The sequence below is a fragment of the Trachurus japonicus genome, chromosome 21, assembly GCF_045865225.1.
Source record: "Trachurus japonicus isolate A0001 chromosome 21, Traja_1.0".
Taxonomy (NCBI): domain Eukaryota; kingdom Metazoa; phylum Chordata; class Actinopteri; order Carangiformes; family Carangidae; genus Trachurus; species Trachurus japonicus.
In genome coordinates this window covers 22,929,766-22,954,162 of record NC_140927.1, presented here as the reverse complement: position 1 = coordinate 22,954,162, position 24,397 = coordinate 22,929,766, and the positions used below count along the sequence as shown (strand labels likewise).

At 43.8% G+C, this 24,397-nt stretch overlaps 1 protein-coding gene across 4 annotated transcripts in view; it reads right to left on the bottom strand.

Moving 5' to 3' along the window:
* Positions 1-23,965, bottom strand: part of il1rapl1a (interleukin 1 receptor accessory protein-like 1a) — a 173,938-nt gene extending 149,973 nt beyond the window's left edge. For all 4 annotated transcript variants that reach the window (XM_085765141.1, XM_085765138.1, XM_085765140.1 and 1 more), the window contains exons 1-2: positions 23,343-23,965; positions 732-835 (exon numbers count right to left, since the gene is read on the bottom strand). In XM_085765141.1, the coding sequence (XP_085621267.1) occupies positions 732-813 (82 nt within the window). In that variant the 5' untranslated portion in view covers positions 814-835; positions 23,343-23,965. The remainder of the gene's footprint in view (positions 1-731; positions 836-23,342) is intronic.
* Positions 23,966-24,397: the final 432 nt, after the last annotated feature.

Sequence of the window (24,397 nt, the reverse complement as noted above, 5' to 3'; positions counted from 1 at the left end):
TCGTTCACAATTGATGTTCAATTTGCTGGCATTTAGAGCCAAAATGAGTTTCACATTAACCCTTTGTGAACCAGTCACTGAGAAAATGGATCATTTGGTAGCTGTCACTCTCCCCAGATTGAGGCAGGTCTGGCTAATTCTAAGAAGTACATTGTATATCTTTTCATTAATTCAAATTCTCTTCACCTAAGACGCCGGCTACGCACGGCACTTATGGCTAAATTGCTCAGCGGTGCTTCTATTTTTCTGAGTCATTTTCACACACAAGTGGGGGAGAGCATACAGTAATTTTTTTTTTTTTGCAATAACCTGCCTATTATCAGTCTCAAAACATTTTTTTAAAGCATATACTGGATCACATGCACATCTTACTCAACACTGTTTGATTTTCTACCAGTTTAACATAATCCAAGAGTGACAATGACAGCAAAACATAGGTTCTAGGGCGATAAACATTTAGTGCCAACAGAAGTTCACAAAAATGATTAGATTGCTTCGGTAAAATTCACCAGAGGTCCCAAATTAAATCAACAACAACAACAACAACAACAGTGCCAGCCATTGATGGTTGGCAGCTCCCTTGGCGTGAATAGGAAAACCGAGGATCACATTGAAGTGTGTAGAAACAGACACCGACACACGGCGGTATATATGAACGTACAGGAGACACTCGCACAGGCTTCAGAGTGGAAGCCACACAGGAAGTGTGAAGATGCAGTGCGTGAAAATACCTGAGCCCCTCTTAGAGACCACCTTCACACTCCTAGACAGCGTGATGTACAGCAGGATCAGAAGAGGGCTGGGAGGTCTCATCTTCCCCCCCTGTCCTCGCAGCCTGAAAAGATAAAGGAGAAGAAGGGAGAAAGGAGGAGGGAGGGAGAGAGAGAAGGAGAAAAAGAGCCATCAGTCACTGCTTGTACACGAGATCAAGTACCTCCTTGTTTCTACTAGACAAGAGTAAGTGTCAGTGGGGAGGGATATTCTGTCAGTCCAAACACTCCAGCAAGCAAGCGCATGCACACACTAGCGCACATTTTTCGACAGCACACCCCCACACACACATTCACTTGGACACTCACATCAACATAACAGTTTCCACATTCCCCTGGGGGATCTTTCTTGTAATGATTTTCTCTCATGATTGCAATTGAGACGAGTTATCATAGCGGGGGATATATTTCATGAGGAACCATTCCCTAAGATGCTGACAAATCAATAAAGAAATAATTACATGTGTAAGAAACACCACTTTTAATCGGCAGCTTCATTAAAAAAAAAAAAAAGGGGGGGGGGGGGGAGACCTTGAAGGGAATTTCAAATTATGACCCGGTGACTCGCGGAGACGTAGCAAATATCCCACCCATATCCCTTATCGACTCGTATATCAAATTAATTGATGGAGGTGACTCATTCTCTGCTCCTCATCTTCTCTGAGTAAATGACATAATCTAACATGTAGTAATTACCCCCTAATACGCAGCTCCTCAAATAGAGCCAGCGCCGCTGTAAAAATGTGATGTTAAATGAAAAAAAGATTCATCAGTATCCAATAAAGGAGACAACAATCAATCAAAGCAACTCACTGTTAACGGAGGCTTTGCACACAGAACAAGAATCAAATACTAAATTACAAATACAAAAACAGTGAAATTTGCCAAAAACAAAAAAAAAGTTAAAATGTTGGATATGTTGAAGGAACATTTCAGCATTTTGGACAACACGCTGGGTCTTCGGACTTTCTTCCCAACACTTGGACAAGAAGATCAATGTCTCTCACTCTCATTGAGTGTGATGCTACTGCAAGCAGCACTTCAGCTTAGCTTAGCATACACTGAGTACGCAAGCTATTTTTTACGCCTCAATTTTGTTTAAATTAAAGAAAGGAGATATAACCATTTAACCATTAACCATTTTTTAGGAAGAAAAGTGCTCGTTAGCAGATTTTGTTACCTTTGGCCAGAGCCAGACTAACTGTTCTCCTCTCTGTTTCCAGTCTTGGTGCTAAGCGCTGCTGGCAGCAGCTTCACCGTTACCATACGTACTCTTTTTCTTCTTTCAGTCTGGTAGAGATCCATTTCATTGTGATGGAGGATTCACAGTCAAAGCTCTCAGTCTATAAGCTGCCAGTTTGGGTGGTTTGTACGTCTGAGAGGCACTAGACAACCAGACACGGGTAATAGGAGGAAAGGAGCAGATTCACCAATGGTTTGGACCAGTGTTACTGTCAATCAAACATATAAGAAAAGGGGGGGACATAACACACTGCAAATTAACCCAATGAGCCAGAAAGAAGAAGATGGGACCGTGCAGGCCTTAGGAGACAGAAACCAAGAGAGCCAGAGCCAAGAGGGAGCCTGGAGTCTGCGGCGAGTCACGTGCACTCCAGATTAGCATAGCTAATGAAAGGAGCCTCTCTCAGTGTGTTTACACGACACTCACGAGGCCCGCTCTGAAAAGAAGCCTTTTTCTCCTGTTCAATCACATTCTACTTGGAAACAGCGTTCAGTCGATAAACACCGCTCTGCCAATAACGTTCTGGCAAATGCCGCAGATGAAGGATTGGCGCCTCTTTGTTCACCTAAAAAGGCATTTTAAAAACACTTGCTGATAATCTAAAACCTGGCGCTTTTAGCTGCAGTTGTAACCCCCTCATTCAGTTTATGACATAGTGCGCTCACACATCATCGCCAACCAGAAACACACTCGCTCATCCAAACGCTTTAAAAGGTCAATACCGATATTGGGAGCCCTCAGTCTCAATGACCATGTTCCTCTTTAAACAAAAAACACATCCTACGCATTGTTTCCCCCTAGGATTTATTTTCAGCAGCAGCAGCAGGATCAGAGAGAGTGGGAGGGGGGGTTGTATTGTGCTCCATTTCAAACCACTGCTCCTACAGCGGCAATAACACACACATTAATCGACTATAACTGACTATAACAGGATCATGAGTTAGACTGACTTTATGAACAGTTTCATCATGTTGAGACGCAGCAAACATCGAGCTAAGTACTAGAAGACAGTAACATGGATGTACCAAGTTGTAATGAGTGAGGCATTAAGCGATGTACTGTAGGCGAGTACATGACATGAGTTGCTTTCAAGACGTCCAATCAGAGAGAAAGACACAGGGCAGACAGAGGTCAAGTTCATTTAATGGCGTTAAAAGCACACAGAAGCAAGCTAGCCTGTATTTTCCCTTACATAGCTATTTACTAAAAGAAACACTAATGGACAACAGTTATACGTGTTGTTAAAAAAAATCCCTCGACCTTGTCAGTCGTCTTTCTGTACCGGTCTACAGCAGACATGAAGTCAATATAACTACAGGGAGATGTTGGACTCATACTAATTCATTGCAAACCAGTTATCTACATGTATCAAGGATGTCAGTGGTTCATCAGATCGTTTATAAAGTGTAAGTAAATGATAGATTAAATGTGCATTCACGCTGCACTCATACATAAAATGATTTAACATGCACTAATGGTGCGTGAGTGTGACGATACTGTAGATGTTTTATTATTATAGATAGAGAGTGAATCATTTATAAATGTGTTGATAAATCACACACCAATTAGCATCAACGCTAGAAGAATGTGTGTAGTCACGATAAAGTGTTAACGTTGGTATTTTATATACCTGCTGTCATCATTATTCTGCGTCAAATTAACTCTCCCCTCACACTGACGTTGACATTTTGCTACCTGAGGTACTGTAACAAACTACATTCAACCAAATATCAGTGTCTAACAATGTCGGTGGCCAGCTGCATGCCTGCAGGGGAACTCCAGTTTTATAGTGTCCTAATATAAACTAATCAAATCACTCAAATTCAAGATGGTTTTATTTTGGTGGGTGGCCGGTGGGCCTGGGGTTTTTCTTTTTTTTTGGACACATATCACACTGTGTAGCTACAATATCCCTGTTTTCATTCTGCCCATACACCTTTGTTGGGCTCTGCACTCCCTGACACTGCAGGCTGTCCAATAAAGGCAAAGTGCCAAAAAACAGATCATTTTCAAGCTGCTGACACAAGTTGATTTACTCAACGTAACGGGATGATTGGCAGCTTGTGTTTCTGTGGCGAGCAGGATGGAGCGCCGTACACCCTCTCTTCCTCTTCCTCCTCCGCCTCCTCCTCCTCCTCCCTCCGCCCCTCCAGTCACAGCCTGATTCAATACAACAATGTCAGCGTCAACCCTCCTCTGTGTCCCAATCATGTCACGCCTTCACAAACTCAGTGGGCTTCGGTTCCTGCTAGCCATGACATCACCGGCCTGCCATCCTCACTCACAGAGGGGCATTGTGCACCCCCACACCCATCCAACGAACACCTCGTCTCCCCCTCACCTCACCTCGCCCCCTCCATCCCTCGAGGTCTCACCACACAAGACGCCCTGACTGTGACACACAAAAACACTCAACTTTTAAAGAGTTAAAACAAAAAAAGAAAAGCTACCAGGTCGGACATACTCTAAAGAACAAACCGCTTGTTGATGGATAAATTGGAGCAAAGTGTATAAGTCTAAAAGTTCACTAAATCAGGCTTTTCAACTGCCTGGGTTTCAGTCTCGATAAAACATGTGGCTATTACAAATTTGCAGTGAGTAAGTGGAGAGTCAAGCTGTTTTTTTTTTTGTTTTGTTTTTTTAAACTCTCCATTACTCCGGTTCCTTCCACTTCTTTTCATCATTTTGTCGTGCTCAAGCACAGAGCTGTTGTATTTGAATAATGTACCAGTCACTTTTAAGCCCCCCCCCTCCTCACCCACCAGTCCTCCTCCAAGGCCAGGCTGAGCAAACTAAGGGTCTTTTAAAGTTTATTATTAGTTGATTTAACCACCCAAGTCAAATTTTTCTCAGTGTAATTGACTTATCTAACACTCATCTTGGCCTTGTCTGATCCGATCTGAACACAACCAAGATATTATATTGTTTCCAGGGCAACATGGCAACAACAATAACCTGCCTACTTCAAGCTGATAAAAAAAGAAGATGGTTGACCATAAAAAGGAGAAACAAAGTCAAAGAGGGGTCTTGTTTTCTTATTGAAATATAACATTCTGGCTGTGCTCGTGTGATTAACCACAGCCAGGCTTTTTCTCCGAGGCGTCAGGAGCAGGTGTGTCTGAGGAGGCGCACACACACACACACAGAGGCATGGCGTGATACCCCACACTTCAGTGATGCATGAAGCTTGCACAGATCACAGGAGCACACATGCCATTTGCCTGCTGTTTTTTTTTTTTTTTTAAACCAGAAAACGAGGGGCACGGCCCAGTACGTCCTGCTGACTCGGCCTGACAAAGGGGGGCGGAGGAATGAAGTGTCTGGTGCCATTGTTATGGGACTGCATCTCCCAGGATATGCTGTATCTCTTCCCTCCCCCCCCCCTAATGTTTCCCAAATTCAATTATCACCTCACATTATTTGATGCAAGCAAACTCCCTCTGCTGCGTGCATGTGGTTTTTGTGTATCCATGTGTGTGTGCAGCGTTGGATTCTGTGTATTTTGTACTTTTTGTTTTGTTTTTTTATCCCTCGAGACGGCATGAGGTGCAGATTCACAAATTACAAGCAAAACCTAACCCCGAAAACAATGGATTTGCTGCTGCTCTGTCGCTGTTGCGGTTGTGTGCGCCGTTGTGCCACCTTAAAACGAAAAAAAGAAAGCTACGCCATCTTGGCATAGCAAGCTGTGGATGATTGATCATGTTATTTAGGGATTTAATCCAATTTGAAGGCAGCCTGCATGTGCTGTGGTCTTAGGTAAAGCACATCTTCATAGCGTTTACTAGACATGGCTCTGTGCCCTGACAGAACCAGAGATATCTACAGAGGAAAATATGGATCTGGAAAAAAAGGTTAATCTGAAACATGTCACTGTTTCACATTTCAAGGCAACATGCTATGTCCCTTTTCTTTTCTTTTTTTTTTTTACTGTAATTAAATAATTGTCTGAAGTAAATGAGGCATACAGATGTGCATGTGTGAAATTCAATTTCTCTTAAGACTCATTTAATTTTACTCACACACACTGTTGAGCGGATTAGAAATAGAAATGTATTTAGATGCATTTGACTGGACAGGGCAAGTCAGGACAGTGCATTCATCAAAGGATGAGGTTTGTTAAGACAAGTGCTGGAGGAGAGAGCACGAGTGTCTGTATCTCAACTGTCAACTGCTGAGTGGAGTGGAGGATGATGGGAGTTATAGTGAGGTCACAGAACTGGGCCACCACTGTACCGCTGCATGTACACAGCTGTAAATACAAGGAATGAAAATTTCTCTCACAGGGACATGACAAAAAGCCAGTAGTGGTTTTTTGATCAATATTGCATGAGTAATAACTGGTGAATATTAAATGAGAATTCGGCAGGTGGAAAAAAGAGAAGAAAAAAAATTACTGCACAGCTAAATTCAGATTATAGCCCTGGTGTCAGGAGATGAGAATATGTATGTGCGATATGTGTATATACCATCCTCCATTCTATGAAATAATACATTATTTATGTGCTCAAGGAGCCAGCGAGTGTACAGAGTAACCTTTGAAGCTATCCTCTGAGAGACACATGAACTAAATGATAATCCTGGGCAGGTTCACGCCGGAGTCAAACACTGCAATTAGACAGACAGGAGGAATTATTCACAAGTGACAGTTCCTCTGCAGATGCAGCTCATTCACTCTCATCGTCTCATTCTTTCTCTATCTGAACCTTTAGCTATGTCGCTATCAAATGCGGCACCAATGTGCAAAAAGACCAGAGATACAGATAAAAAAAATAAGTGGTACAGTATAAACACCACTAGCACACACACACACACACACACACACACACACACACACACACACACATACACAAGTATATGAGTCATAGGTGTTTCTGTGTGTCACTGTGTCAAAGAGATTCATGCTGGGATTGCTAGTAAATGGCACCGCACTGCAACTATGCTTACTGTATGTGTGCATCTCTTGTGTGTGTGTGTGTGTGTGTGTGTGTGTGTGTGTGTGCTCTGCTGTTTGCCAGATGTGTCACAGTGTGAGTCAGGTCCCATGAATATTATTCTGCAGCTATACAGCAAATCACTGCCTCAGAATGGGAAAAAAAAAAAAAACAAGAAAAAAAAACATAAGTTTGGTGGTTGGTTGGCTGAGTGAGTGTTCGTTAAAACAAATTTGACCGCTTTTGACCATGGGCAGCCCTCGTTAATCTCCAGAGGCTGGCCATAGGTGGTTAGAGTTAACGAGCAAGGTGCGGTGAGCTATGCCCTGCCTCAGTCCCAACATGCACCTCTTCCCTGAGTGAGATTAATTACCGCGCGATTCTGAACCGATCCGCACTACTGTTGTTCTGCTAACCTCGAACACACACACACACACACACACAGAAAACTGTACATGCACTTAAAGAGCACATTCGAGCACATAAAACGCAACACTGTGTACATAATTAATTAGAAAGAGCTCGGAGGCAAACTGAAGCCATTTGCACATGATTGGTCAAGAGTGGAGCTGTGGCTTGTTGCGAGCGTGGGTCTGGGGTTCAGACACATTCCACCAGCAGTGAAGCATTTTCCTCCAGTTGTTGTTGAATGCTTTCAGCCATGTCCCCCGTGTCCCGGGCCCACTGTCAGCTGTCCAAGGATGACTGGCTGCAGAGACGCTCTCATGCTTCCAGTCAATGCTGCCTTTGATGGAGAGCAGGGACCAACACTCTCCTCACCCATTTAGTGTACACACCCCACTGGGGGCAGCCGGACCACAACTGACACAGAAGAGACTAAAAACACTGTCAAACACATGCACAAGTCCACACGCACACACACACACACACACACACAGACTGAGAGAGATATTCAGCTACACACTACAACTTTCATACTGTAGGTTGGGTTTTGACTGGTTTTTACAAGACACCTGCACATTCATTCATCTTTTTTATGCTTGCATCTTTCCTTGCATTCATCGTTAGTTACCTTGATAACTCTCATCCTAATAAGATGTCGTTTTGTAATTAGTAATAATTGTTTATATTGATTATAAATGTCATGTTCTGACATAATTGAAGCTCATACAATAGTATTATGTAGGCTATGATTTTAACAGTGAGGGTTCTTGCCTATATCTTGTCTTTGTGTGTTAAACAACAGCCGCTATATTGTCTAGTGAAACATTATTACAATAAAATGATATATATAATTATTATATATTGTACTTTCAAGCACAAATAAAGCACAGCTATCACTGGTTGATTGTAAGCCACATTTATCCCTGAGGCTTTTCTACTGTAAAACATAGTTACAGCAAAGTAAGGTGAAGGGGTAATTGAAATATTACTATAATATTAGTTAAAAAAAAAAAGCCAATGAAATAGTAGTAATAGTAATATAAAATAGTTTTGCTCTGTAATTGGATAAGATGCACCTGTGCTCCATTAAATGATGGATCCTGCCCAGGTAAAACAGCCTTACAGTATACTGTATGTATACACAACCACAGCGTAGATCAATATTGTTTGTACATACGCACACACTCCCAGGTGATCTAGTACAGGATATATTCATCACACACAGCACGGCAATGTAGGCATATAACTTACATGGAATGTATTTATATACGTTTGTCCATTCCTTTTGTTTTTCAGTCTTTAAACCCCTGCAACACACTCCCACCACACGTGTGTGGGAGGACGGAGGTCAGCCTTTACGATAAAGTAAGTTGCTCTTTTGTAGTGAATAATGTATCCAGGCAACAGGGACGAGTATTGTTGTGGATTTGCTAAATTGTGTCTTCCCATCAGCCTAAGTGAATAAAAAATAGCACCAAATGCTTATTGATTTGTTTAAATTGATTCTTATTCTATCAGGCATAGAACATAATGTCCTTCATTTGCCAAATTGCGGTGTGATATTGACAGCTGCTGTTAGAGGGCATCCAAGTGTTTAGCGTATTGCCGGCGCAATTCTCTCAATGTGTAACTGTTGTTTTCTGCAGGCACACACAACAAGCCTCCATGTGTGCAATGTCAATTCACATCCTACTGTTTTCTGCGACGGAAACAAGACTAAAAGATGCCAGCTTTACAAACATCTTGTGTCCAAAATGTTGCTTTGGTTTGATAAATATGCCGCAAATCCCTCCCTCCCTGCTGCACTTCAGTCTTCCTACTGTAGTGCATTGATTTCCCTCTCACACAGCAACACGCATGGCTCCGAGATTCGTTTCAGGATAATGTCAACTGAACAGACATTTCCAAATTAGGGTTTTTGTTTCTTCATTAGTAATATGATTAGGAGCTAATTGTCAAGCCTGAGGGGGAAACGTGTTATTCCTGGGACTCCATAGCAGTGTCCAAAAGTTTCATCAGTACAGTTGGATCACTACACAGTGTGTCCAAGTCTGGTTGGAATCGCAGAGGCCTCCATAAAACCTCAGCGCTGCGATGGGCTGTGCATGTTGCCTGAGGTTTCTGACAGACATACAGCTGCTATAGAGGAGCGCAGGCCCCTGATGAGGAATCAGCAGCCGCTGTTTACGGTGGGAACAAATCGCCATATGCTGCGGACTGCACAAAAACCACGACGCAGTAAATAGCATGGAAAAAAGCCCATAGGTTTTCTATATCTGGTGGTTTTGAAATGTGCTGGATGTGCCTGGTTTGTGTTAAGGTGTGGTGGTTGATCTTCTCTAACCGAGAGGGTTTCTGTTTTAACCAAAGCTCCCTGAAGACGAGAAATGCTGGCCTGAGCTGTTTTCAGCTGGAATGTGCATTTACGCTTTGGTATCCATGTCAGAGTCTATCCTATTGTCTAGAGGAGCCATCATGGTCGCAATGGAGCCTAAATGAGGCCAATAATGGTTCTCTGCTCGGTCCCCAGAGTCTTTCCTGTTTAAAAATCGATTCTCTGGTTGACTAGGGACAGGCTGGGAGCAGAGAGAGAGAACGAGAAGAAATGGAGAGGAAAGTGGCGGAAAAAAGAGATGGGGGTGGGGGTGGGAAAGGTTACAAAAGAGAGGAATGATGCCACAAGGGAAGAATCTAGCCATCTAGCCACACCAGTTACTTATTATATCAGTGTATCAGAAACACACTGAAACACATCATGAAGGTAAAAGCCATGTTTGATCACATAAACTAATATATTGGAGGTCTCTTTTTGTAATGAGAAGTAAAGTAAAGGTTAAAAATCAAATATAATCTTGTACTATACAAAGTAAACACATCTGTATCTACATCCAGCCACTTTCCTACCACATATAGATAAGAGTACATCATTGTACAACCCACACAGTTGTTATTTTGAGAATAATAATAATAAAAAATCTCTAAAAAGGCACCATCCTGCTCTGGTTTGTGTGTTGGTTGTACGTATGCCTGTGTGGGAAGTTCTTAAAGGATGCAAACTAAGTATTGAAGGATAAACTTTGTAGAAAAGACAGTGGAAACCAGTGAAGCAGAAGCTGAACTCCACCTCCGGTCTCATCTCAGCTCTCACAATGTTTCTGAGGTTGTTGCACATTAATATCAAACAGTGACTGGAACTTTGTGCACCAAAACTAGGTAGTAATTGCCTTGTATTGATGGATTACTTTCACCAACTCAATTAAACTTAGAAAAATGCTTTCACTGATTTGGAGAAAATGAGCCTAGGAGTTTCATAACACTACAGTAATTACACAACTATCTGAAGCCATCTGCCAACAGTGGGGGGGGATTTGTACAGTACAAAAGAAAAAAATAAATAGCATAAAATCAGATTATTTTGTAAAGATCTACAGTACAAGACATGCAAAGACACACAAACACACACAGCAACTTACCAAGGTGAGGTCACAAGCGAGAGTGTATGAGAGACTTGCAATGAGGTGGAGAGTTTTACCCTGCTGCACTTTGCTGCCCACAAAGAGCCTAAAAATGCTGTCAATTTTGGCAGAGAAAGATATATGGGCCCCATCAGCTCCTGAACCAATGAGAACAACCTGTGGGTGTTGCAGAACAATAGCCACAGCCAACCGAAATCCTCAAATACACACAAAGGGAGCAAGTATATAAAAGCCTTATTACACAGATGAGGTGTGGTATAACACACTTGTTGGGGACGAGGGGGTGGATGGTGGTGCAGGGGCTGATGGGAAGTGGGGGGTTGAGCCCGGGGGGATCAGAGGATGTTTAATTCAACATGTGCTCAGCTCGTTATCTGTTGCTCTTATTTACACCGTCCCTGCGTCTCAGTGCTGCTCTGCTGTGCGTGAGAAGCGCGTCTCAATGACCTTCAACCGTCTCCTGTGGTTCAACCCAACAAGCTCACCTGTTCGTCTCAACCTGAACCCCCCCTCGTATGTGTATATGTATGTGTATGTGTCACAATGGGACTCTAAAACCAATATCCAGCTTCAACTACAATAGACAATACACACCTATAGATTTCTACATCTACACAAAGGATGCCGAGGCACCAACAGGCAGGTGTTGTGTTGTGATGTGATGTGTTGTGATGTGTTGTGATGTGTGTGCTGAACCGGCATCCAGGTGCATTTTAATTTTTGCAGATTTGTTCCTCGATCTTTTTTTTTCTTTCTTCTCCTTCATTAATATTGAATAAGGATGCAGATGTTATGTTTCAGTTCAACAGCTTTGGCCCGTCTAAATTCAGAGAGGCTGCTGCTTAAACTTTAATATCTAGTGACCACTACGGGTGCTGATTCAGAAATTTTATTTTAAAATCCCAGGTACAAAAAGACACACACACACTCACATTCTCTCTCACACACACACACACACACACACACACACACACACACACACACACACACACACACACACACACTCAGTATCATTGATTGTTCTCAGACCTGTATCCATTCTACAGTGCAGCTGCTGTGGGTCTCGGAGACGAGAAAATGCCCTGCAGGGAGCAGTCCAGTTATCTCAGATGGAATCTTATTACAGGATTTATGTGAACAGAAACAGGACTGTAAGACTGTATCGGTGTGTGTGTGTGTGTGTGTGTGTGTGTGTGTGTGTGTGCGTGTCCCTCCCTGCTGTGAGGATATCCAAGGTTTTGTCTGAGGAATGTGGAAAGGGCTTTGTTGATTGCTATCATGGTCTGTGAACAGCAACGACTCTTCATAGGGCATTTGTTCAGCATCTCTTGTGTGGCATTATTGTAATCGGATACATAATACGACCATATTACTGTCACATGATAGTAAGGTACAGCAAAGCAAAGCCAGAGATGAGTAGGCGTACCAGGAGAGCCAGGGTGTGAAGTCCAGTCAGCTTTCTTTCTCTCTCTTTTTTTTCTTTTTTCCCTGATACCCTGCAAGGCCTGGGCAGGCGGATCTGCACTGGTGTGTGTGGATGGATGATGGAGGGAGAAAAGAAGGATGGGAGGAGGGAGGAGAGAAGAGGAGGAGGAGGAGGCGGAGGAGAGGCAGCAGGAGAGACAGGGAGAGGGAGAGAGAGGGGGGAGAAGGGGAGGCATGGCAGGGGCTACAGGACTAGGAAAAGTGCCAGATCACTGCTGGAGCCAAGAACAGGACTGACTGGGCCTGTGTGTCAGATCAGTGCACACAGGCACACACACACACACACACACACACACACACACACACATACACACACAGAGAGACACACACACACACAAGCATATGCAAGATGAGCAGACACATAGATGTCACTGACCTTCGACAAACACACTGCAATGTCACAGCTCTGACAAACGGAGACGCTAACACGTTGTGGTTCGTCCTGTCACTGCCCCATCGTTGCCCACACACACAGACACACAAACATAGACACAAAAACACACACAAACACACACCCATGTCTCCATGTTTGTGCTTGTTTATTACAAGCGCTCGATCCATATCCAACAATATCAGATATTTTAGCTCATCCTCTAACAAGGAAGCCATCTGCTGCTCTTAAGTTCTTGCCATGTGTGTGTGAGTGTGTGTGTGTGTGTGTGTGAGTGTGTCTCCCTGAACTCGAGCGGATGAGTGTTTAAAGACGTTTAGCCGAGTCTCGTACCCGCCCGTTACCGACCGGTGGCGTCCTCCTGAACGGCTGCTGCTCCACCAACGGGACAATATTTATGGCAGTGCCCGCTGCTCCCTGGAGACTCATTGCAGCATAACACAGGCCACTGCAGCTGACACAACAACAGGACAGAGTGTTTCAGCTTTAGGAAACAATAGAAATACCTCTCATTCCCTTTGCCCCTACGTCTCTTGTCCTCTCTTTCTCTCTCTCTTTCCCTTGCCAATTCTCGCATGACCTCGTCTGTGTGTGTTTTTTTTTTTTTTTTTTGTCCTTCCGTCTTTATAGCTCTGAGCCGGGGCCATCTGAGTGGATTTCATAGACAAGTTGGCAAGCCAAGCAACAGAAAGCTGAGATAAAGTCACTCCCTCTCTCCCTTTCTCTCTCTCGCCGTCTCTTTTGTGGTCCAGTCCACCGAGAGATCACGGCTTACAATTTCACTGTTGTGAGCAAATCTGATCTTGAAAATTCTGACAACTTTCTTTACAAGTAACTGCCAGCTCGGGAGATTTTCAACATCTAGGTCTCCGAGGGATACCGCAGCAGCGATTCGCTTTCCACACCAATTCCACAGAAAAAAAAAGAAAAGAAAAAGGAAGCGATTAAATTACACCTTTAAAATGCAATTTCATCCTGTAGGACAAGGCCGTTATCCAAGACTAATCTTGTGTGTTTAAATGTTTGTGTGTCGCAGGGAAAAGACAAAGCAGAGAAGAAGAGGAGAGGCTGCACTTCCTCTATTTCTTGTTCTGAATGGGCACATGTGGTGGGAACTGTTCATATCTCATTTCTTACACACTGGCCCATGGGACATTGGCAAGATTTTCACAGAACCAATGCAAAGTGACAGATGAGACAATGATTCTATTACTGCTGGTGCGGTCTAGCTTCTGTGTTTTATGAAAAGGCCGATGGGTAGGCTGCAAACAGTAAGAGAGAAACCTAATAAGAATAAGGTCAGGAGTGCAATCTATTCTTGCTTGTTGTTGTCTTAGCAGACGTCAACATGAGAGGCATAATCAACATCAGCCAGAATGTGGTTTTTTTTCCTCGTAATGGGCCTGGAAGACACTTTCTCTTTCACTAGGGACTGAAAAGGCCTCACCTTGTGATTCATTGTATGTGTGGTTTTGAATACTTTGTCTAGTATTTCTGTCTTTGATTTTTAACAGTGTACTGGCGTCACAACCTGAATGATGCAGTCACAAGAGTTAAAGGGGGGAACTATGCAAGTCCGGTCACTTTTTCACTGTTTTGCTTTGTTTTTGTTGTTTGTTTTGTTTGTTTCAATGAAGCCAGCGAGAAGACAATCCATGAAGCGGTGGATAACAAGATATATCATAATACATTCTAGTCTTATCTGACATAAACATGAGATTATGCAGTGTGTTTGTGTCATGGTGCCGCCGAGACGAGAGCTGGGACACCGGGTCGGAGGAACTGATTTTGCAAGGTTGGTTTGGGGCCAAAAGACGCTAGGTGGAAGGCAGAGAGCCTCCATTCTCCCTGGAACAAGTCATTTAACCATCACAATAACTCTGTAGCTGTTTAAGGTAAAAATTGGCATAGTTCCTCTTTAACAAGTGTGTGCCTGAACTCACAATGAAGGGAGGGTTTGAAGGTGAGTGTGGTCCGAGCCCACCAGTATCAGTTACTCCTATGATAATCTAGTGGTTTGCTGATGCGTGGGAAATCACAACAAATTGAAAAGCTCATGTGTATTCATCTTATCTGTGCCTGAATGGGGATGATTGAAGCTGGGATGAGATGATGCATGAATCCATGAGTGACAGTCAGTCAGGGCCATAAACTGGAAGGCCAGCGGCTCCTCCCTTATTTCCTACCCAACTATTACAGGTACCATTTTCAAACTCTGCCTTCATTCAATCTCAGTTACACACCTGTAGAGTTTCCTGCCCATGTTAGGGTAGTTTTGACTGTCAGTGATAAAATCTGCCCACAGAGAGATGGGAAAATAAACACACAATAAATGACTCAAAACCACATCTGTGTTGGTTCACTCGAATGTCTCAGGTGTCCTCAGGGCCACAAGCACATACAAAAGGTTTTCAAGGCTATAAAACATGCTCAACTTTTTTTTTTATCGCTCAGAAACAGTGTTAACAGAACAACATTACCACCACACAGATAAACCATCTCTGACATGTTAACGTTTGAAATGTTGCAGGATCACGCAGCCATCACGCATCAATCCACGTCGATTAGATCGCCTCAACACAGGAAGTCAAACGCACAGAGCATCCAGTAAATTTCAAAATAAAACACCACGGACAAACCTTCGACCGTATATCATCACTTTATCAGCATTAATTTCGAGATGCAACACATAGAGTGGGCGAGGGTTTGCTCCATCAGTTGGAGCTAAACCGTATCAGAGTTGGAACGGAGCAGAGATGGCGTATGGGGAAATTAGGGGTAAGGAGAGATCACAGTGTGGGCGACAATAATACTTTACTAAAGTTAGAGAACTGTCATTATCTTTATGCTCACAACAAGATCTACTTGGGTACGGTTTTGTAACGATCGCTGCCACGGTTAAAAATAGCGGTGGCTGTTCGTACGTGCCAGGAAATATAAACGGTGTTGCCTGAGCTGAAGTTTAGGTTTGTTTACAAATCGATCTACGCCGACTGATTTCATTGGCTGATTCAAGCCTTTCTCAGACACATCTGTATCTGCCTAGGCTTTGGCCGATAAGAAGCGATGTGAACATTGTTTTTGTGCCTGTAAGACTTTGCAGACAAACTGCAAACTGTCTGGGTTTAATTTAGAAATGATGTCCTTGCATTGGTCAATCCACTAGAGAAGAATACTGTTTGTGTTAGGATGACTCAGTTTGTGGTGATCTCCTTTGTATAGGTTTGGCTCGCACAACACTGAAGGGCTGATGAGGGCTTGTGAGAAGAAAGTGTATAATTATTCACTCATCGGCATTTGCCCTTTTTGTAGTTATTTGTATTAATTTAATTTATATATTCCAAGAGTTTACTGCACCGCTGCACTGATGGTATTTTGAATAATACGTTATTTATTGTTAAACAGTAAAATGTTGTGCCTGCAATACATATTTGTACAAATGTTTAGCCATAGTTGAGGGGTTTTATTTGCAACAAATGTGTGTTAATGTAAACCTAGGGAATAGCAGACGATTAATCGGAATCTTATTCTTATTTTATTTTTTTACTCCGGCACCATGAATCCCATATCGCTCAGGCCCTGACGTCCACCCTCACTAGACTTCTACAGTAAGGTCACACCACTTCCTAGTTTGCTCCAGGTGGATGAGAGTTATCATAAAGGGCATTGTCAGTTAAATGGAAACATACGTCATATTTAGCCGTTTTGGGTTTTCTTGGTAAGAGACTCATGTTATGACTCTGTGATTAAAGCAGAAGTAAGCGATCCGGTCGTTTGGGCTAATGCTGCGTTCCAGGCCGGCTTTTGAAACCGTAAGTTACAGCTTCAAGTCACGACTTACAACTTTGTAGCGTTCCAGGCAACCTGTAACTCGTGTTTTTCCTTCCTGTTGCACCTGTTTTACCTGTGAAAGTCACTATAACGGCCACTCGTAACTTCCGACCCGTGAACTCGTACCAGATCGAACTGGTACGACTTCACAGGTCGGAAAAACAGGAGTTACGGGTTGCCTTGAACGCACCATAACTTCTTGTCAGCCGATGGAGTTAGCAGCCCCCGCCTTCGTCATGGATCAATTGGTCCTCGTCCCTACGTCATCACATTCACGCGCATCCCTTGGCTGCACACACAGCCCTTCATGCCGTTCTCTCTCCCCATTGGATAAAACTTGTAGGATACGAGAAAAGTTTTCTCCTCGGCTCAGAGCAGAGCAGAGGGACTGAGAGACCTGTGTTTCGGTCCAAACACTCTATGTAAGTGATTGCTGTCGGAAGATATAACTATTTAAGACTTATATTAACACAAAAATATCGCTTACTTCTGCTTTAAAACGAGCTTTGATAGAAAACAGTGCTTTTATAGAGATGAAGTTCTTACTGTTCATGCATGTACACATTCAATCAGTTTTCAATCTCTCCAGTCTGGTTTTAATGGAGGATTCCCCTCATACACATGTGCTCTTCCCAGTCTCTTTGTCTTATCATCTGTGGTCTTTCTCACTGTTTTGTTTTGAAGAGACTGATTCAAAGCCAGTGGAGCAAATAAGAGCTCCAGCTGTACGGCGAATGAAAACAAGCTTGAGCACCTTCTTTCAGTTTATTACATTTCCTAATCCCCTCATCTCTGCCTCTCCCTCTCTACACTCTGCCCAACCCACCTCCTTTCTCTACTTCTGTTCTTTTCACCTGTCTTTAACCTCTATCTTTCTCTATTCCTCGTCCATCTCCTCCCCTCATTGATTTAGATGCACTGGTGATGTTGCATGAAAGAGCTGCATACATATCTATACATAAAAGAGACTCCCCCCACCCCCCGGCGAGTAAAGTGATTTCAAGCTACGAAATAAAAAATAAATAAATCGACACCACTTTAGTATAACTGCTGTAACCGCTGACAGGTTACTATTTTATGTGAGTGAATTAAAAGGCCAGGTTTATGAAAGTGACTTTGACAGGCCTGACTTTGTTTACCACATCAACTGCTGTCAACGGTATAGCTGAAAGAGGGGAGTGAAGTTTTCTGAGAAAGTGCTCCGGGGGAAGACGAGTATGAAAGAAAAGCAGAGGAAGTGGAAGAGTATCGTGGGATCTCTGCGGTGTTTTGAGTGAGCAATAGTGTCAGGGAGGTTATCAGTGGAGATGAGTTCAAGCATCTATTGTCAACTATCCTGTGGTCTCCTGTCTCCACCCTCTGAATCCAGACATCATCGACTCCCCAAGATTTCAGCTAACAAACTGTCAGTTTGTTGGGTTTTTTCTTAGTTTAAGTTTCCCCCATAGGATGGAGTATAGTATGTACATTAATCAGCAAATGTTACCCCCCCAAAATTCAGCTTATTCCTGGTTATATAAATTGACCCTACTTCATGTTTCATTTTAAAGATTAAGTGTAATTATACAGCAATTAAATTAAAGTTAAAACGTCCTCTTTTCAGATGGCAATCCTTCTAATTATTTTGACAGGGTCAAACCTAATGTAAAATACAGCATGTATTAAATATCTGTCTCATATTTAGATGGGATGGATCCTGTGGATCAGCCCTGTAGCCTGCACCAATGGTTCCCATTCATTAAGCTGCAGAACTAAACTAAACATTTACTATCACGCTGCAAAGAAACAGTCTGATTTGCAATAATGAAGAATGATAATAACATATTTTTTATGCTGCGTCTGTCTTCTTCCCTCCCCATCATGTCAACAACAACAACAACAACAGATTTTAAACTCAAGTCAGCCATCAGTACCTGAAGTCATTAATCCATCATTCTTTTGTGTTTCCTGTGGAGCTATTTCTATTATGTTGATTATTACTACTGTAATTATGTACATAACATGAATAAACAAACAATTTTACAAAGGATGTAGGGGAAGTAAAAGGTCCCATGTGTGTTTCACCCCCTCACTTTGCCAGTATGCATAAACACTCCCTTAACCACTGCGCCATCAGAGGGCTTAACTATCATTTAAACTCACTGTATAAGCACAAATGCCTAAAGACTTCGAGCTCTTCGAGTCTTCAAACCTGCATCTAAACGCTATCGTCCTAATTTGTGAGATGGAAACCTGATTTATTGCATATGTTTGGTTCTTCTGAGAGGCAGTTAATCAAGTCGTATTCTCTCCGCGCTGTTTATTGTTCCTTTATTGTCAATCAATGTGACAAGGAGGAGATGGTCTTTTAAAAAATGACCCTCTTGCAAATATCAATTCCAGTAGTTCAGCGATGAAAACAATGCGCATGAGAGAGAGAGGGTGTGTGTGAGAGTGTGTGTGTATGTGCTCCAGTGGGTGAATTAATGAATTAGCTGTCAGCCACAACCTATCCCCAACCTTTTCTGCAACAGGGACACAAATCACTGACCTGTCCTTTCTGCTGTGATCTGAGGGGCTTCATCGAATGACAAACAGGCTAAAAGCTTTTATTCCCCGACGCCGCTGTGTGTGTATGCCGCATCTGCGTGTTATTATTATGTGATTGTGTGCGTCTGTGCGTAATTGAACATTTTGAACCTTTGAGCCAATATGCCTCAAATGAATCCTCAGCTCCCACATCAAAATGATTATTTCTAAACAAACCGTGTTTAATCGACTGCGTGCCACTCTCCATCTGGAGGATGCTGCGTGACAGCTTCCCTTAAATTACAAATATCAATCTGCCACAGTGGGAGCTCAGCTGCCAGTGGCCTCATGGGGGTCCACGTCAAAGCAACCAGCCTTCAAAAACAAAGTCATCAAAATGTCAAGCTCACTAGATGTTTTGTTCAGAAGCATGCACGTCCGTCGCCAGATCAAAGATCCACTGAAATCACCAAACGACTGAACAGCGAGGGCTCACGGTGCAACAGCCCCGGGATGGTGTGTGTTAGAGAAAAGCTCCCGATGATACGGAGAAAACAAAAGCTAAAACTGACTCTGGATTCAGTGATGAAGCTGAACTGAAGTTGGCCCATGCAGTGTGAGGTTCTGGGTCAGCTCCCTCTCTCTCCCCCCGCTGCAGGGACCGACAGACGCCAGCACCAAGGGCTCCCAATCTGCTGTGTGATCAGCGGGACTCTCCCTAAGCGTGTTCCCCCTCCTCATCACCGGCTGTCTGCCCGCGGCAACACTACCACTTACACTCCATCCACCCGCTTATTGATACACTTCACCGCAGGATCGCCTTCGAGTGCTCCTTGGGAAAGCAATGGGTCTGCAGGGTGGCCTAATTCAATCAACGTTAGGGCGGAAAACACACACATCATTCATCACCAACACTGGACTAGTCCGGGAAAGGCCCAGGAAGACTCCAGCAGCTCTTCATTCTTACTAAATGACTATTAGCACACAAACAAATTGTCTTGCTGTTGTCCCGCAGGGCAGGAGCAGCCCAGTTAATCCAGTCCAGGATACATGTTCACTGCCATGTGAAGATATTTCAGGCACAGTCATTTGCTTACTACTGTATATATATACATTGGGCAATAGTAATCACAGAAATGCAAGGCAAGTCAATTATTAGGCACACAGTTGTCGTGACTTCCCCAGGGTTAACTTGATTTGCACTCGGCTTTATATTATTTCCCCAACTGTGTTTATTACAAACATGGCGCTCACAATGTGCATTACAAAAGCTCAGGGGGGATTTAACCCTTTGCAATCAAAACAGAAACAGCAGCAAGAGAAATTCCTTCAGTGAGCACAACGATCAGCATGGTCCTTTACTTTAAGGTTAATATGATAAAACATAAAAAATGCCACAGTGCATATGATCTATGTCATGAAGGGACCAGAGAGAATCCCTGATTCCAACATCTAAAACACTGACAAAACTGCTAACGCTGGCTTCAAAGGCTTTGTATGTGTGTCGCAGCATGTTTCACACACGGAGCACAACAGGAGCAGAGAACTCTGTATTCTATGATTGGATTTGCATTAATTATTAGCATGAAAGAAACACTGGGGAAGAAATTACTTCTTTCAAATAAATATTATATAACTGAGCAGCACGGGCAAACACAACTGGCCCTCAAGATATTGCAGTTGTGTTTGTGATAGTACTTTTTTTTTTGTTAAGACAGTGTTGATATGCTCCATTTTCCCAAAGCCGAATCTCAACACAGCCAAGCGGAGCACCACTTCATGATGATCAGCTTATGGATTTTAACACCACTCAATGCCTATAGATACCATTTAAAGCAAACACACACAAAAAAGAGAAAAACACAGGGCACAGCCAGGATACATGACATGAGCATGACATGTAATAAGCACACAACTATGTAGCTGAATGTACATGGTGGCAGATGAATGTCATTATCAGACTATGCACAGTACAGTAAAGGCCATTTTGAAGCCTCAGCTGCATGTCTTCTCAATGCACTGTGAAGCCACATGTTTACAGTGTGACAGGCTGTAGAGCACATACATGCATGTGGCTCAGCAGTTTGCTCAAATATTTGGGAATAAAACGCAAGTGGGGGAGAAAGTTGCTGCAGCCACTGAACAACTTACAAAATCCGCCCAGAGTTGAACAAAGGAGCTGTCTGTTTCAGCACCACAGACAGTTCCTGTCATCTTGCCTATGATGAGGTGCTGCTGCTGCCGCTGCTGCTGCTGCTGCTGCTGGCAGCGGCGCCGGCCTGCCACTTTTATCTGCTGCACGTTGTAACATCACACACAAGTGACTTTACGAATTCATTAACGCGAGGCTCCGCGCTCATAAAATTTACACCGAAAAAATCCAGATTGACGCGGAGACATTTTTTTTTTCTTCTTTTCTTTTTTGTCTTTCATCACTTTCTATCGGTGGAATCGAAGATGTGGCTCACCTCCAAACGGCCTCTGGCATGTCGTCTCTGCCAGCACAGATAGATGTAGGTCACCTGACGAAATGATCATTAAAAAAATAAATAAATAAGAAGAGAATAAACACTGTCTGCTCTGATTAACGGTGTAGACACGCAGGGGGGTTTGCGTCCTCTGGATTTGAGCAAACAGCGAGACAACACTGGTCAGATAGAATTGAGTTTTAAGCAACTTAGATAGTCTCTGTGGTGTGTGTGTGTGTGTGTGTGTGTGTGTGTGTGTGTGTGTGTGTGTGTGTGTGTGTGTGTGTGTGTGTGTGTGGGAGAGAGAGACAGGGAGAAGGGGAGAGAGAGCCTACCTTCACACAAGCATGCGCTCACATACAGCACATGCTCAGGATGAAGCCGACCACCAACAATCTCCCCTCAAAACGACTGGGATCGAGCAAACACACCAGTAACAAAATAACGATACTAATACTACTGATAATAATAATAATAATAATCAGGTTGGCGATTCCTGAGGGTGTCCACTAAAAAGTGGAGCCGCTCAAAGTGCTCCGGCATTTCTGATCCAGACGCACTTCCAGAAATAGGATCATCATCAATCACCACTCGGATACCTGCGTCATGCGTCGGTATTCACGGTTCCACCCAAGGGACCGCGCTGTTTGTCCCCATGAGGTGGTTAGGGGGGGGGGGGGCTCGGTATACCAGCACGGGTCGAAATGGCAACAGACACCGGGTCTGTTGGAGTCCACGCTGATGAGGCAGAGAGCTGTCACCGCGCTGCACTTAAACGGCCGTAATGATACGGAAACGCTTTAAACAGATGACAGCGGCGAGCGGCTGTTTTGGCATCTTCCTGTTGGTCTGTGTCTCCAATTTAGACTCTAACTACAGTGACGCACTCTCTCGCACGCGATCAGTTCAAACTCAATCACTGTGAATGTGTGCGTGCACGTGACAGACACACGCGCGCACACACGGAGAGACAGACACACAGACGCACAAACACACACACACGAAGGGAGAGAGTGAGCGTGATAAGTTCTTGTTTTTTTTTTGTGGTGCAACCATTAAAAAAAAAACTTGGGTCTATTTTGTTGTTCAATCGTTGCCTCGGTGCCACCAGCGGCCATGTCTCCACCGCATAAAGCCGGGATTGTGCTTATAATAAGGCTTACTGGTAGACTGTCCTCAGGCAAAGCTGCCGCTTCGTTTACACCTTTATCTAAATCCTCTCCTTAGTGAGCTCCAGTGAGCCCGGCGGGCCGGTGTGTGTGTGTGTGTGTGTGTGTATGTGTGTGTGTATGTGTGTGAGAGAGAGAGACTGCACTGCAGAGGGCTTCTCCGGCAGCTCCGTGACTGAGCTCAGGAGCAAAGACATCGAGAGCCAAACATTCAAAACGAGGACACTCACTCCTAAAAACACAGACATCCACATCCCCTCTCCAGCGCCACACACACACACAAACACACACCGTACTCACACTGTTTCTTTAACTATCGCTTTTTGGGGTGTTTGCAGCCTCCAATGATCCGACTTCGACCTGATATCATTGCTGCAACAGTGGCAGGTGCTGAACTTCTCCCCCTTTAAGCATCTAACTGGCCCACAATGTAAAAAACCAAAACTGATGAGTATTAAATCCTCACCGCACCGTCTTTTTTCTTTCTGGAATAACTGCCCCAAGTGTCCGACAGAAGCCCAGAGTCACAGGCGATCGATTCTCTGCCGCAATAATCGAAGAACCCGTTAAATTGAGCTCTGCCAACTTTATCAAATGATCAAGGGGGGGAGAAGGAAGCCGTGTTCAGGTCGGCGAGCCAAGAAGAGGAAAAACTGGCCTACCTTCGACTCGATTCCAAAATGGTACAACGCCGTTTGTCAGTCAGTGGGGAAGGCTCTGGACATCACAACTCCAAGTCAATAGAGAAAACACGTTTCCATAAAATGGGTGCGAGCCAGTGATAGTGTGCGTTTCTGCGAGGTCACCCATTCAGCCAATCGTCCGGTTTAAATCCAAACAGAATAATGGAGATCTTGTCTCTGTCTTTTGGGGGAAGAAGTGCGCCAAGCGCTCTCCTACGCAGATGTGACTTTGCGCGCCTGAAATAAAATGATGATGGGTAGAAACGAAAAAAAAAAGAGAAAAGAAAAATACTACCACAACCAATAAAAAGATATATATCAAAAGCGAATGGGGGCGAAGCAGCGAAATGATCACCCCCCTCAAAAAAAAAGAAAGAAAATAAAATCTGACAGCTGACTTTTGCGCAAATGGGTCTTAATTACTTATCCTCTCCTGGGGGCTTGACCATCCCAGACGCACTGGTTGGTGCGATCCTCTGCACTCAGCCGCGTCGCGGTGGAGATGGGAAAAAGAAATGTATGGATATAATGGCCAGATCCGATGGGGGGTTTCCTCCACAGCTCCGCTCTGTAGTTGCAATGCACACGACGAGAGGAGGATCTCTCCCCGGTCCTAGTGCACCACACACCGTCCGCCCCCCCACCCCCTGCTAGACCTGACATACGCCGCGTCTGCACCTGCACTCTGTCATTTTCATCGATCAGACAGTGAAATGGATGAGGGGGGAAAAATTCCAGCAGACATCCATAACTCAGCTCAAAGCCCCGGCGCTGAGGAGAGCGAGAGGGGTCCTCACTTGTTGGAGGAAGGAGATGGTGTTTGCCAGCGCGCGCGCGCGCGTGTGTGTATGCGTGTCCATGTGTTTGGTGGTGGCAGTGGTTGTTTGTGGTGGGTGGGTGGATGGGGTCTACAAAAAAAAGAAGGCCAAGAAAAGTTTCATTCATGTAAAACGTCCGTGCAAATCAAAACGATTTAATGGGAGACAAGTTCAAACAGAGCTCCATTTTTTAATTGTTTCACTGCTGCAGCTGAA